The sequence below is a fragment of the Alosa alosa genome, chromosome 18 (assembly GCF_017589495.1).
Source record: "Alosa alosa isolate M-15738 ecotype Scorff River chromosome 18, AALO_Geno_1.1, whole genome shotgun sequence".
Taxonomy (NCBI): domain Eukaryota; kingdom Metazoa; phylum Chordata; class Actinopteri; order Clupeiformes; family Clupeidae; genus Alosa; species Alosa alosa.
In genome coordinates this window covers 9,616,930-9,630,765 of record NC_063206.1, presented here as the reverse complement: position 1 = coordinate 9,630,765, position 13,836 = coordinate 9,616,930, and the positions used below count along the sequence as shown (strand labels likewise).

General features: G+C 39.0%; 1 protein-coding gene across 1 annotated transcript in view; it reads left to right on the top strand.

The window, feature by feature from the left end:
* Positions 1–9,132, top strand: part of LOC125311553 (interferon gamma receptor 1-like) — a 35,264-nt gene extending 26,132 nt beyond the window's left edge. The window contains exons 3-7 of the mRNA XM_048269743.1: positions 320–498; positions 4,132–4,334; positions 5,299–5,449; positions 6,197–6,315; positions 6,878–9,132. Coding sequence (XP_048125700.1) covers positions 320–498; positions 4,132–4,334; positions 5,299–5,449; positions 6,197–6,315; positions 6,878–7,288 — 1,063 coding nt within the window. The 3' untranslated portion in view covers positions 7,289–9,132. The remainder of the gene's footprint in view (positions 1–319; positions 499–4,131; positions 4,335–5,298; positions 5,450–6,196; positions 6,316–6,877) is intronic.
* The last annotated feature ends 4,704 nt before the right edge of the window (positions 9,133–13,836 follow it).

Below are 13,836 nucleotides of genomic sequence, written 5' to 3'. Positions count from 1 at the left end.
TTGTTAATTGTCAGTTTGATTGGGACAGCCGTGACGGGAATATCAAAGTCCACACGTGAAGCAAAACAAAACACAGCACACAGGACACAAATAAATGCATTAAAACACTACAAACGTGAAACATGATACTTTGCACACTGTGACAATCACATAACAAATACAAGTAATTAAAGTGAAAACAGCTAATTTTTTGGCATACCCAATGTCTTGTTTCAGTAGTCTTAAATGACCAGCTAAAATACCAAATTAATGCAAGATGTTGTTTCTCAATGCAAAGGAAAACTCCTAGACAGATGTATAATGTTGTTTCCATCAACAGCGATGGCGAGACACGTTTTCAGGGCCGCATATCACATCGCCATATTGACATGTCCTCTGTAACACCACCCGAAAATGATGTATACATTCTCGACTTGGTGGCGATGGATGGATCCAACATTTCAGATAGAGTTGAAGTAACATTCGGCTATAGCAGCGATCTTCACTCTGATGTCACCTGTAAGTAGTCATTCATTCAAATAATCCACAAAACAATTTGGTGAATGAAAAACATATTGACTTATTTTTAACATGTTCAGATTCAATTAGTGTGCAGTTGTATATTTGTATGATATTGACCTTTACCTCTATAGAAAAAGGAAGAGATCCTTTGGCACGGATTACTAGTGTAAGAAAACATTGCATGGAGTAGTCATGTTGCTGATTGTTCTGCAGAATGTACTGGTTGGGTTTGATGTTTCATGAGTATCTCTCCGAGGGTTGAATGAAAGTGCACGCGCATCTACAAAAAAACTAAACAGGTGCTGGGTATGAGGCTGAGCCAGAATATGAAAAAATGAAGAGATAACTGCACACTGTTATATAAGCTCCCAGAGTGTTTTATTATTTAAAAAAAATTAGGTCATTGAGACTAAAGGAAATGTTCCATTCCAACAGAGTAACTAGTCCACAAGTACCACTTATTGGTCCAATATTAATGAAATTGTGAATGTAAATTTGAATGAGGATTTGTCTTCATACTTCTAAATCTGCCACCTTGTGTAAGAAAAAATCTACCTGACTTAATTGGTAAACTTAAAACTGTTAAATTATCCAATGCAGCCTTTCTTTTTGCTATGTTGGATGTTTCCAGTCTCTATACCAATATTCCACACAATGGTGGTTTAGAAGCAGTGGATTTTTTCTCTCAAAAGTCTCCTATGAGCAAACCTAGTGTTGAATGTGTCACTGACCTGACTAAGCTTGTACTTACCAATAATTATTTTCTTTTTAGGAATGATTATTTTATACAAATAAAGGGTACTGCTATGGGTAGCATGATGGCCCCAAATTACGGTATGCCTATCTATACATGGGTTTGTTCGAGAATATTTTATGTGTCTATTGTCTATTGCATGTTGTTGCCATATGGCAAAAATTAATTTATCTTAGTGTTTCTAATTGGCAGTAACACAAAACCTATATTTTACTATTTATATGTGAAAAAGGGGATTTTAGTTTTGGTATAAAAAAATAATTGTTAGGTCACATGATGAGGATATATTGTTAGTACTTCCTATTTCTACAGAGAGGTACCTCTGTGACCACCACTACCTGTCCGCTACCTGTGGATGGTCAAAATTCAGAATTTATGCATAATTTCTTTGAAAAAAAATAAAATAAAACACTATCTGGACTATGTAAACATGAACAATGTATCATTAAAACAAGTTTATATATAATGAGTTTTTTGTAAATTGGCAAAATATAATTGTTGCCATATGGCAACAGTATGCAAATACGGACCTTTTTGTGTCCATTCAAATGAATGGTCTCATAGGATTACAATAGGATTGCATTGCACTAGGATACTCGGAATATATACAACTTTTGACAATATTTTGAAGTAAAAAAAACATTATTTACACTTTTATTTGTAATTTCAGAATTTTTGGAGTCTTTTAGGATATTGTAAATGTTTACCAATTTGCAAATTATCTATGGAATGAGGTTCAGACAGTATAGTGACTGGAGCGGTAAAGATGTATGTTGTGTTATTGTTCAATACACTGTTTTCACCATTTTTGTTTGGGATTTTGGGAAAGATAAAAGCACATTGTTGGCTCTTCCACCAAAGAACTGTCAGGATTAGCTAAAGAGACAGCCATCCTGTCTCTTTAGCTACAGCTTTAACACTTCAGAGGCCCAAAGTTCAAGGGCAGATGGGGTGACCCTTCTCTCCTCTCACTATAAATGGTGTAAGAAGTGGGCTGGCTTGCTGTGGAGCCATCCAAGGCATGCCCAGTGTGAGCCTGTAGTATGACCCACAGCGGAGACCCCTACGTTAGGTTGACCCTTGTATGTGTGACCCCAAATATGGATGAGGCATGGCTTTACAGGGTAGGGAAAGGCTGTCAGGGGGATATGTGAAGGATACCTATGTCTCTCTGTGTGTATGGCATGGATTGGCACACTTTCTGAGGGGCAGGGCTCTGTGACTATGTGGTCTCACTACAGTTGAATATGTCCTCTGACTGCAATATAACCCTATGAATTTGGAAATTGAAAGTCATCTAAATGAAATAGTCATCTAAATGATGACATTATTTAATATAAACATTGGTTTTGATCAAAACAATTACTTTATGTCCCTACAGGAAGGCTATTTTCCAAGGCGGACTACACTATGACAATATTACCATGACATTATCACTTTATTGCCCAAAATACAGTTGAATTTGTATTATGTTAGGTTTATAACTAGATGTATTAGAGCATAACTAATGCAAGCTTAATTTAGTTAATTTCTAAAAGATTTGTTATGAAATAAAATAAGTTTTGAAAGAAAAATTGGATTTGACAGCATTTTCCACGATTGCGCATTGTTGCCATATGGCAACAAATTACCAACTACCCCTTTAAAAAAAAAATGTTTTACTTTTTAAAAAAAAATCCTTTATTTGATCCATTTTAAGTAAGAAAAGTACTTTAAAACATTTTTTCAAAGTATAGGTGATAATTCATGCAATTAATCCAGAAGTACAGTTGTAAAGTCCTTAATGATCCATGGGGCCATAACCCGCAACACCACTTTTGTTGTGAACATGATCAAATGCCCTTGTGGTCTTGCATATGTCGGGAAGACATGTAGAGCCCTGCGCACACGCATCAGTGAATATCAGAGTAATATCAGATGTGGGGATGAGAGGATCCCTGTAGCGGCGCATTTCAAGAAAGCTGTACAATCACAATATCAGCACCCCTCGCTTTATGGGCATTGAGAAAGTGGAACGGCCACCTAGGGGTGGCAATCTTGAACGCCTACTTTTACACCGTGAAGCTTATTATATACTTGTCCTTATTACTATGGCTCCATGTGGATTAAATGAGGAGTTTGATATTAAACCCTTTTTAGAATTGTTTTCTAAAACTTATTTGTTATCTGTCTCTCTACAGTGTTTGATATTGGCCATACTGCACAATCAATAACTCTCTTTTTGTCTGCTACAGGACATTGGAATATATGTTTTGTCTGCTACAGGACATTGGAGATAGAATATATTATTTTTTCCTTCTTTTTTCTTTTATTCTTGACATATGTGCAGATGTGAGGGATTGGGTTTCTTTCAGTCTGATGTATAATGAATGATATAGGGCAATTCCATGCAAAACTGTCACGTCCATAATGCCAACACAATGCCATGGTATGGTATGATGTGAATGATGATTACTTTAAATTTGAGCAATCACTCTTCTTGGTTGTAGAACTTACATGAAAAACTTTTCACATAATCATTCGCATCATACAAATACCATGGCATTCAGTTGGCGTTATGGATGTGGCAGTTTTGCGGGGAATTGCCCTATATTGAAAACATGTAATTGATGCAAATGTAATACTTGGGCTAATGTAGGCCATATAGGACTGACTGATTGGTGGACATGGGGCATTGCCCACTCATCTGCTTGATGACAAGACCTCTGGTTGATTGTAGCCTAATAAAACACCTGGGAGCTTATATAACTGTGCGGGTATATCTTTGTTTTATCTCTCTGCGTACCCTTACTGAGACTTCGGTGTAATGACGCTATGCACAATTCTATACACCCTTTGAATTAATTGATAACCACCACCTGTGTTCCTTTCTGCAGGTTTCATGGACTTCCCAACTGTAAATATTACTGCTGAGACTGATCGGATCATGTTTTCTTTTGACAATCCCCTTGAGGTTGTTGATGATGATTCTAATTATAGTAATGATGGCTATGACGGTTACATTGAGCAGAATGCCACTGGCGAGTATTTAAACGAAGATGGGAAGTTTTACTACACGGTGTACACCACTCATGATGAGGTATGATTAATGGTGACTGTATATGTTTTGCCTTAGAGGGGGTTTTAACAAGCAGTGAAAGCTGTTTTGTCAACTCATTTAAACCTTTCAAGGTTTGTTTTAATTGTTACATTTAATGTCTGTTGAAGGATTTAAAAACAAAATACTAAAAAGTGGTCATGGACAGCTCTGAAGAAACATACTGGAAATATGTATTTAAAAAAATAAATAGCATATCTATAGCATAATATGCGTTGGAGTGGACATCACATCAAATTAATCCTTGTCTTTTCATGGATCCATGGAGCCTAATGTGGGCTGTGCTCATGCCCAGTGTCTGTAGTGCTTAGTGAATGAGTCATAGTCTCTCGCTGGATTGGGTGCCACTCCATCATGGTAAACTCCCAACTGATGCTGGGGCCCATTTACAGCTGGGTGAACCTGGACAGTGCAGATAAAATGCCAAGGGTATCGTCCAAGCAGGGTTTCCCGCAGGAAATGTGTTCGTCAAGGTGGTAGGTTGTCCGACGGGGGGGGGGGTGGGGTGTTTGTCTGGTATCAGTTGACGTCCGACCCGGGTGGAACTTTGTGAGAACCACCGAGGGGCTGCTAAGAAAGGCTCTGTTGTAGTTTCTAGATGATAGCCTACACATACAAAAGTCATTTATGTCAATTATCCTCATTTATTGTGATTTGTCCAAATTCCATGATAGTTAGATATTACAAAAAGTTTTAGTGTTGCGGTACTGCATTCTTTTTAAATCGTTGTGAAGCATCTTTGGGAAATGACCTGTAGTGTTAGATGATTTGGCACTAAAGTACAGAACTGTCAATCTAAAGAGAGATTCACAGCACCATAGCTCATGTCCAATCTCAGTGCAAAATTTGTGTCCTAACATTTTGTGTCTTAATATTAATACTGACATGTCTTTATTTTGGTGTCCTCATGTTCATGATGTGAACGACATGTCTTTGTTTATCATAGAAACGGCTTGACTTTGAGTGCCCCCTGGAGGCTGTTGTGTGCTATGGCGAGTTGCTGTTCAGAAACTGCACCATTCTGGAGCTTGAGGGAAATATTGATGGTGTTCGCTATAAATACTCTAAGGACATATGCAACATCGTTCCTGAAAAGGGTTAGTTAGTCAAGTTACTTTTCACAAAGTTTGTTTTACCCTTAAGTGACAAAATGTATTTGATAATTTCATGTGATGACAATTATCTGATATTAATTAGTAAAATATTTAGTTAAATGCGAACAATACCACATACCTCTTGCTGATATCATTGTACAGGTCCATTATATTGGGATATATTGGGAGGTGATCTTTTGGTAATACTTTACTTGACAGTTATCGACATAAGAGTGACATGACACATGAAACCTAACCTTAACTTGTTATGACAAAAACCAAATGTCACTTAATAACAAAAGCATTATGTCATAAATGTTTATAAATTGTTTATGACACGTTCATGACAGTGTCATGTCACTCTTATGTTGACACTGTCAAGTAAAGTGTATCTGTTTGCCACATAGATAAATCAGTCTAGAGCAGTGCTTGTTTGTGCCTGGATCATTCAAATGTCCCCTGTCAGAGAGGAACTGCCACAACTGTATTCAAAATCCACATCTTTGGCAGAGAGATTATAATCAAATGATCGATAACCCCCCCCCCCAGGGTGGAAAAGATTCTGTTAGGGGATATCATCAGGAAAATAGGGGCTGAAGTGTGTAAATGCAACACGTTTGCTTTTTCTGGTATTTTTCTGATATTTGTATGTTGGAAATTCTTCTGCAATCTACAGTATTTCAGCAGATTGTTTTCTTGTAAATTGAATGCCATTGTTTATTTTGTTCTATTTGTATGTTTTATGCACAGGTTCATGGCCCATCTATCTTATTTTGGTCATCAGCATCATAGTCCCGGTGTCGCTGGTGTTCATTATCCTCTGTACACGGAAATTGACTATCAAGACTTTCTTATCAGCCCATATGCCCGTAAGTCAAAACTTCACTGTCATTGTTTCAAGTCTTACCACCAACCAATCAGACTCCAAACAACTAATAGATTAATCGAGAAAATACTTCACAGATCAACTATCATTAGTTCTAGTCCTACTCCTGAGCATTTAAATCATCAGACCTCACACAATATGCTACACAAATTCATGTGATCCATGTGTAATATGAGCAAACCTGCATACATGTTTAATTAAACATTTGCAGATGATTCAGAATGTGGTGGCACATTTGGTTAGGTTGATTAGTCAAAAAGAAAGATGGTGACCGCCAGTGATAACTGGCTGGAGCTAACCCTCCAAATTCTGTGGAATTCACATAAATCAAGATAGCCTTCTTGGAGTGGTGATTATGGACACTGGAAGAAGCTGGTTTTGTATTTGCTCAGCACCTCAGCAGCAGTGGAACCTTGTATTTTCGGTGTGTGATAGATAGATAGATAGATAGATAGATAGATAGATAGATACTGTTTACTGATAGATGCTGTAGGATTGTATGTAATCATTCCCTTTGTTTGGTCTCTCTTTCAAAATTCATACAGGATTCTTTAAAACCAAGTCAAGTACCAGGTGCCCCAGGCCTTCTGAAGCCAGAGTTTACCGTATCTAGTTGCGCCCAGACAGGGAGCACTCCTCTGCTTCAGTCGCCCGTGGACTCCCCCGCAGAAAGCCCGACGATCATCCCACCTGACGGCTGCCCTGAGAAGACCCACTTCCGCATCCCTGCTCGTGCCCCATCCAGCGACGATCAGCCCGAGGACGGTTACGAGGCCCGTCTCAAGGACGGCCTTGAGCCTGAGCCACAACCGCAGCGCGAGTGCTATGAAGGCAGCGATGATGACGGCTACATGCAGAGAGAGAGAATCCCAGACACCTCGGAGAGCACTCACAGCTCTGTCATCGACATCGAGATAGCCCCGGAGGACCAGGTCAGCGGTTATGGACATCGCTAGCTCCAGAGCAGAGCCTTGGTGACTCCCTCCTGTTGACGAGGTGACATTACCACACTGTGGTATCCTCTCAGGGCTGCCTTCGTTCTCAAGCTTCCAGTCCAAGTTGACTGTATGTAATCCATCGGTTTTCTAGTTGAGTTTGTTACCTTCTGAATCAGCCCTGTGATGTGGACAGCACTCGGACGGAGGAGATGAACTGTCATGTGAACCCGGAGTGTTCTTCAATCCCATGTTACATGTTTCAATGCTGATCGTCTTTCCCTGTTGTAATGGAAACATGGTAAAAGTATTCAATGATTTGCACTTGAGTGAGTGAGAGACGGACAGGAGTGGCATTGGTAGCTGGTCTTGTTTTTTTTTTTTTTTCAGAATTTTACTGAATGCCAAAGAGTCCCTTTTCCCTTGTCAAAAAAATGGTTATGATCATTTTTCTGTTGTTAAATTTTTTTTAAATGATGTTGGCGTTTCTCTGTTGCATTTTTCATTATGCTGTTTTATATTTTTGTGTATTTTCTGTTTTATTTGTACATCATGATTCATATAAAGACCCTTCATCATGGTACCTACATTTTGGCACAGTAGAGATACAAGAATGCATTTCACCCTGATTTCACATTCAATGTCTTATGTAAAGCTTTCAGTTGCATTGTGCATGAAGTCAAGTTTATTTATATAGCGCATTTCATACACAGAGGTCATTCAATGTGCTTCACATAAACAAAAGCAAACTGGAATATCAAATAAAAACATAGAAAAACATTGTTAGCAGAAGAAGTTGTTGTGATTCCTCACTACTTTAAGATGCCTAGAAGACACTGCAGTGTGAAAAACTGATCAAGTGCATCGCACAATTGTCTTGGATACCGTAAAAAAACGTGGGTTGCGTTTTTTTGTTTCCCCACATGGAAAAAGATGAGGCTACAGTTATCTGCCAGGTGTGATGGCACTACACACTAGCTGCATAATAAGCAAATAAGGAAAGATTTTTAGACCCTCAATGCTAGTCTATATAATGTTATTCATAAGCCTAACGTGAAGTAGGCTAAAACCTTTCTATGCTGACTGCTGGGGGTTTACGTAGCTGACTGTAGCTAGCCTAACTTATGGAACATGGACTTGTTTATGAGGGAGAGAGAAAGAGAGGGGCTTGCCTTTCATTGGCACATTTTTGCTCTAGTGGTATAGCATAAATCAGGATTATACTTAATACAAGAAAATGTTTCACAGCATAAACAGCATAATCGATTCAAAGCAACTCTTTGCCTCAAACTTGATGTTATGTCTCTATCTATCACAACTACTTCTCCAGCTGGCTTGTCATTGTTGGTAATTGATTTCACCTTTTTAATATAAGAAACTTTTAAAAGGAAATCATGAGAACAATGTGTAATAGAATTGGTGAGTTTTGAAGTCTTCAATAATCCATTTCCCTTAAACTAAGCATTTACATGAAGCACATGATATAGGCGATGCCAATTGAAACACTTTCCACTCAGATAGCTAGGTGGCTACCAGGTTCATAATTCATTTTTAATTGCAAACAGAAAATATCTAGCTAGCGCATCATTACATGCTTCTATTTCCACAGGAATGAAAGTTGTTTATACCAACTTAATATACTTATCATTGTGCTATATGCCTAAATGTGGTACAAACAATGTTAGAGTTTGTGGAATAGCCATAGGCTATATTTGAATGGAGCTGGGAAAATATTATGAATACTGTGTAGACAATGCTCTTAAAGTGACAGTGCACCATTTGTAAATCAGTAAAAAAAAAAACAGCATCAAATCGGTAGTATTTCTTAAGAAATGTATAAAATAAAAACAACCATTTGAATTTCATATATATATTTTTTTTTTTTTTTTTTTTTTTGGGGTCCGCATTTGAAGTGATGTGTCCCTCATTTGGGATTGAGGAAGTTGGCAACTCTAGCCTACACACACGATTGTGCCTTTAGATGAGGCAGAGTAGCAGGATTCCTAGAACCACACACATTATAGTCAAATTAAAACATTTTAAGTTTTACTATAGTATAATTACTTTTAGTACCGGTATAAGTATAATTTTCATAAATTCTTCGGACCTAGTGGATATGTAAACTCTTATCTTACTCAGGAGGTGAAAAGAAGAGACAGGAGGCAAACTCCGGCCGAGCACGCAGAGCACCGACACGCTGCCGTTAATACCCCTCAGCTCACCCTCAAGCACATTGGACTTTCTTAATTTAACTTATATAGTGTATTTAGTATTTAGTTTTGTTAGTTTCTTATCTTATCTTCTACTGTCTTTATTGTACAGTGGAGTTTAGTTATATGTTTATACTATACTAATCTTTACCATTTCTGTTGTAAGTGCATGTTGTGTGTTATGTCTGTATGCTACTGAGACCCTTGAATTTCCCCTTGAGGATCAATAAAGTATCTATCTATCTATCTATCTATCTAGCTCTTCTATTAGAAGGTTTACCACTTAGTCTGAGTTAACTAACCTAAGTTTGTCACTAAACCACGTACTTGGAACCCCCAGGCTGGACCAAGTTGTTTTTGTTGCTGTTTTGGAGTCTGGGCTGTCCACAGAGACCATGTTTTTTTTTACAGTGTGTTCAGGACAAAGGCAACTAGCAGATGGTGAGGTAATGTTTCCTGTATGTGAAAAATGTTTTAGCCTAGAAACTGCTTTAAGTAATAATCATCAATGCAAAAACATGAGCTATAAGGCTAATGTTAACATGTGTGCTTATCCACCCTTATATTGAGTAACATACTTTCCAGGATCTCTCTCACAAACACATACAGCAGACCTACATGCTATTCAAAGTAATGTCCAATAGATAGATAGATACTTTATTGATCCCCAGGGGAAATTCAAGGTCTCAGCAGCATACAGACAACACAAACACATTCTGTAACAGCAGAAAGAGTAATTAAAGTATAAAATATAAAAACACAACTGAGCAATAAGGACAGTAGAAGATAAAGAATATGCTAAATATACTAAAATACACTTTATACTAACTAACACTTCATCTAAATCAATTCTAAAAACAGTATCCACATAGTGGTGATTAATCAATCAGAGGCGCTTGCAATGACTGAGGCAGGGACTGAGCCTGTGATTCTCTGTGCATAGTAAGGTATGGTAAGGTGCTCTAAGATGCTCTGTGTGAATGAGTGTCATGGTGGTAGTGCAATGGTGATAGTGGTCATGGTGATAGTGCAAATGAGTAAGTCCAACAGTGCAACAATGCAGAAATAAAGTAAAGTAAAGTCTATATATCTATATATTTAACTATTTAAAGAAAATGTATAAGTGTGGCCACAGTTCGGCTGTGGCATGGAGGGGGGTTATGCATATGTGCTAATGTGCTAATATAGCACGCAAACAATGAGGCATAAAGACAGTGGTAAAAGTGACTAGTGGACAGACAGTATCCAAACATGGAGGGGGTGAAAAGGCAGACAGACTATGCAGAGAAATCTCTCTCCTCTTCCCTTAAGTGAGGCATTGAACAGTTCAATGGCCCTGGGGACAAATGACTTTCTCAGTCTGTCAGTTGTGCAAGGCAGTGAGCGAAGTCTCCAGCAGATCGGGCTCTTCTGCTTAACAATAGTGCTGTGGAGTGGGTGACACTCATTGTCCAAGATGTTGATCAGTTTGTTCAGGGTCCTTTTATCAGATAGTGAAGTGATGCACTCCAGTTCAGCTCCCACTACAGAGCCAGCTTTCCTTACCAGCCTGTCAATTAAGCCCCGCATCCTTCTTCCTTGTGCTTCCTCCCCAACATACTACTGCATAGAAGAGGACGCTGGCAACAACAGACTGGTAGAACATCCTGAGGAGCTTACTGCACACATTGAAGGACCGCAGCCTCCTCAGGAAGTACAGCCTGCTCTGCCCTTTCTTGTAGAGTGCATCAGTGTTGGCTGACCAGTCCAGTTTATTGTCCAGGTGGAGACCCAGATACTTGTAGGTGCTAACCACCTCCACATTGACCCCATCAATGTGGACTGGTAGCAGAGTGGGCTTAGACCTGCGGAAATCCACCACCATCTCCTTGGTCTTTGAAGTGTTAAGTTGAAGATGATTGAGTTTGCACCACTGCTCAAAGTCCTCCACCAGGCTCCTGTTCCTTTTGATAGATCTGCTACCACAATGAAAACACCTGACTTAAAACTCATTCTTATTTACTAAATTAGAAATTCAAATCAGCAAAATATCAAACATATCTTAGTTAGATGTATATGTGTTATTTGGTCATATAGCACTTTTAACAACAAACACCACCTGTTTGAGGCCGTGGATTGCACTTAAGACATGGCATTAAATGAAGTTAAACACCACAAGGGTTTTACGGAGGTTGTACCATCCTTGGTTGGAAGGTTAGATGGGGGCATGATGTATGACGTGCTGATGTCTACAGTCAAGGTCTTTGAGCAGAAGATCAGCTAGTACCTCCGGAGGATCCTCAGGTGTCTGGGGCTCCCCAGGAGTCTAAACAGCATTGTGCTGTATCGACACAAGAACCAATTCACACTCCCATTCAGTAGTGTGAAGGAGGAGTTCATGGTCACACATGCGAGAGAAGTACTTCAGTACAGAGAGTCCAAGGATCCCATGGTAACTTGTAGCAACATTTTTGTAATGACAGGAAGGGAGTGAAACGTCCAGACCGCTGTGGAACAGGCCGAGTCTTGGCTTTGGCACAGGATGCTGGTGGTGGGCCAGGTGGTGTCAGGAAGGGCTGGTTTAGGCAGCAACTCACCAACGTGCCCCAACCTGAACAGTAGCAGGGGGAGATCCAGACGCTGGTTGGTCCAGCAGAAGGTGAGGGCAGGTTTGGAGGAGGAGCAGGCCACGTGAGCAGTGGGGATGAGACAGCAGGGAGCTTGGATGTGTTGGGACCTGGCAATGGACCGTACACTGTCTTGGCCCAACATGGAGAGCCAAACTTCAACACATCAAGTTCCTCGTCCAGTTAGTTGATGACATACTTCCAACTCCGTTGAACCTCCATAAAGTTCTGTGACACTCTTCTCCACTCCTTCTATTTGGCTGGCTTGCATTTTTCTGTTTGTTTCTGTCGTGAATTTGTCGTTTTTTAATTTCCTCTCCAAAGCACGTTTGCAAAATTCCACCAGATCACTTTTCAGTTCAGCTTGTGGCATTGCCATCCCTGTAGCCACAAGTCACTCACAGTTTTGCAAATTGATCCGAAATACAAACTTTTGTTTCCTTCATAGCCTCCATATTGTAGGATATCACTGGCTCTGGCCTCTTTCCATCCATCCATGAATATGCCAACAAATAAATAAAACTAAATAAACTCCATGTGGGTCTCGAACTGCTACTAAATTAAACTGCTTGTATGATACCCTGATATCTACCTCCTTGCGCCACTAACCAGCTAACAACACTTTGCAATGAAATTGGCTTTATTTATTTGGTGACACTTCCAACGCCGACACATCATGTTGTAAACCTTTAAACAACAAAGTGGGGCATCACAAACATTTCTATTTGAACTTGAGTTAAACAGATGAATCTGCGACCAGGTTTTGGATGCTAATAGAGCATCACAGTCCCGCCCACAGCCGAAATGCGGTTAGGTGCCGGAAGTAAGATTCCCATTCATTTGTCCCATTGATGTTTTGGAAAAATCTGTTTCTAAAGAGTTTTACAGCATGTCTTAGGCTAACCAGCTACGGCATAACTCATAAGCATACAACATATTTCGAGTGAAAAAACAAAGAGAAAATAAAAAAAAAAGTCAAAGGTACAACACTGTGTACATATTTGCATTTCCGAGCGACAGTGTTGGTCAAGTTAATTGGAAAAAGTAATTAGTTACTGATTACTGATTACTTATCCAAGAAAGTAATCTAGTTACTTTACTGATTACTTATTTTCAAAAGTAATTAATTACTTTACTAATTACTTTACTTAGTTACTTTATAAAAACACACTAGCTATACACAACCTGAATACGCTTTTTTAAAACTTGGTTTTATTAGTTTTTGGTGTGCATACTCCTTCATTCGAACAGATGTAAATAAAATACAGCAAAAAAAATATTAAAACCAGTCTCTATTAACATTTACATCTTTTAACAGTTGCAGGCTGTTCTAAAACAGAAAATGTCAACATTTAGAACAGTATTTGTTTGAACTGTGTGTGTGCAGTGCCGCTGCTGGCTATTTTAGTGCCCAAAGCAGAACTGTTAGTTTAAAACATTAAGAAATACTACTAATTTGATGCAGTTTAACTCATTTATAAATGGTGCGCTGTCACTTTAAGAGCATCTACTGTACACAACTCTCATAATGATCAGCTCCATTCAAATACTAGATGTACCGCATAGCGGTACAAAATATGACCCGCCGCTCAGTCCTGTACATCTGTTCCGCGAAAATAAATCACACTTCAATTTGTCTCCATATTTTACTCCATCCCCACTCTTGAAACTTTTGTGTATGCTTGTTTGGCATGCCTGAGTGTGTGTGTGCGGCTGCACAGAAAGTAGCCTACTGGTGCTGAAAAGGTGAATA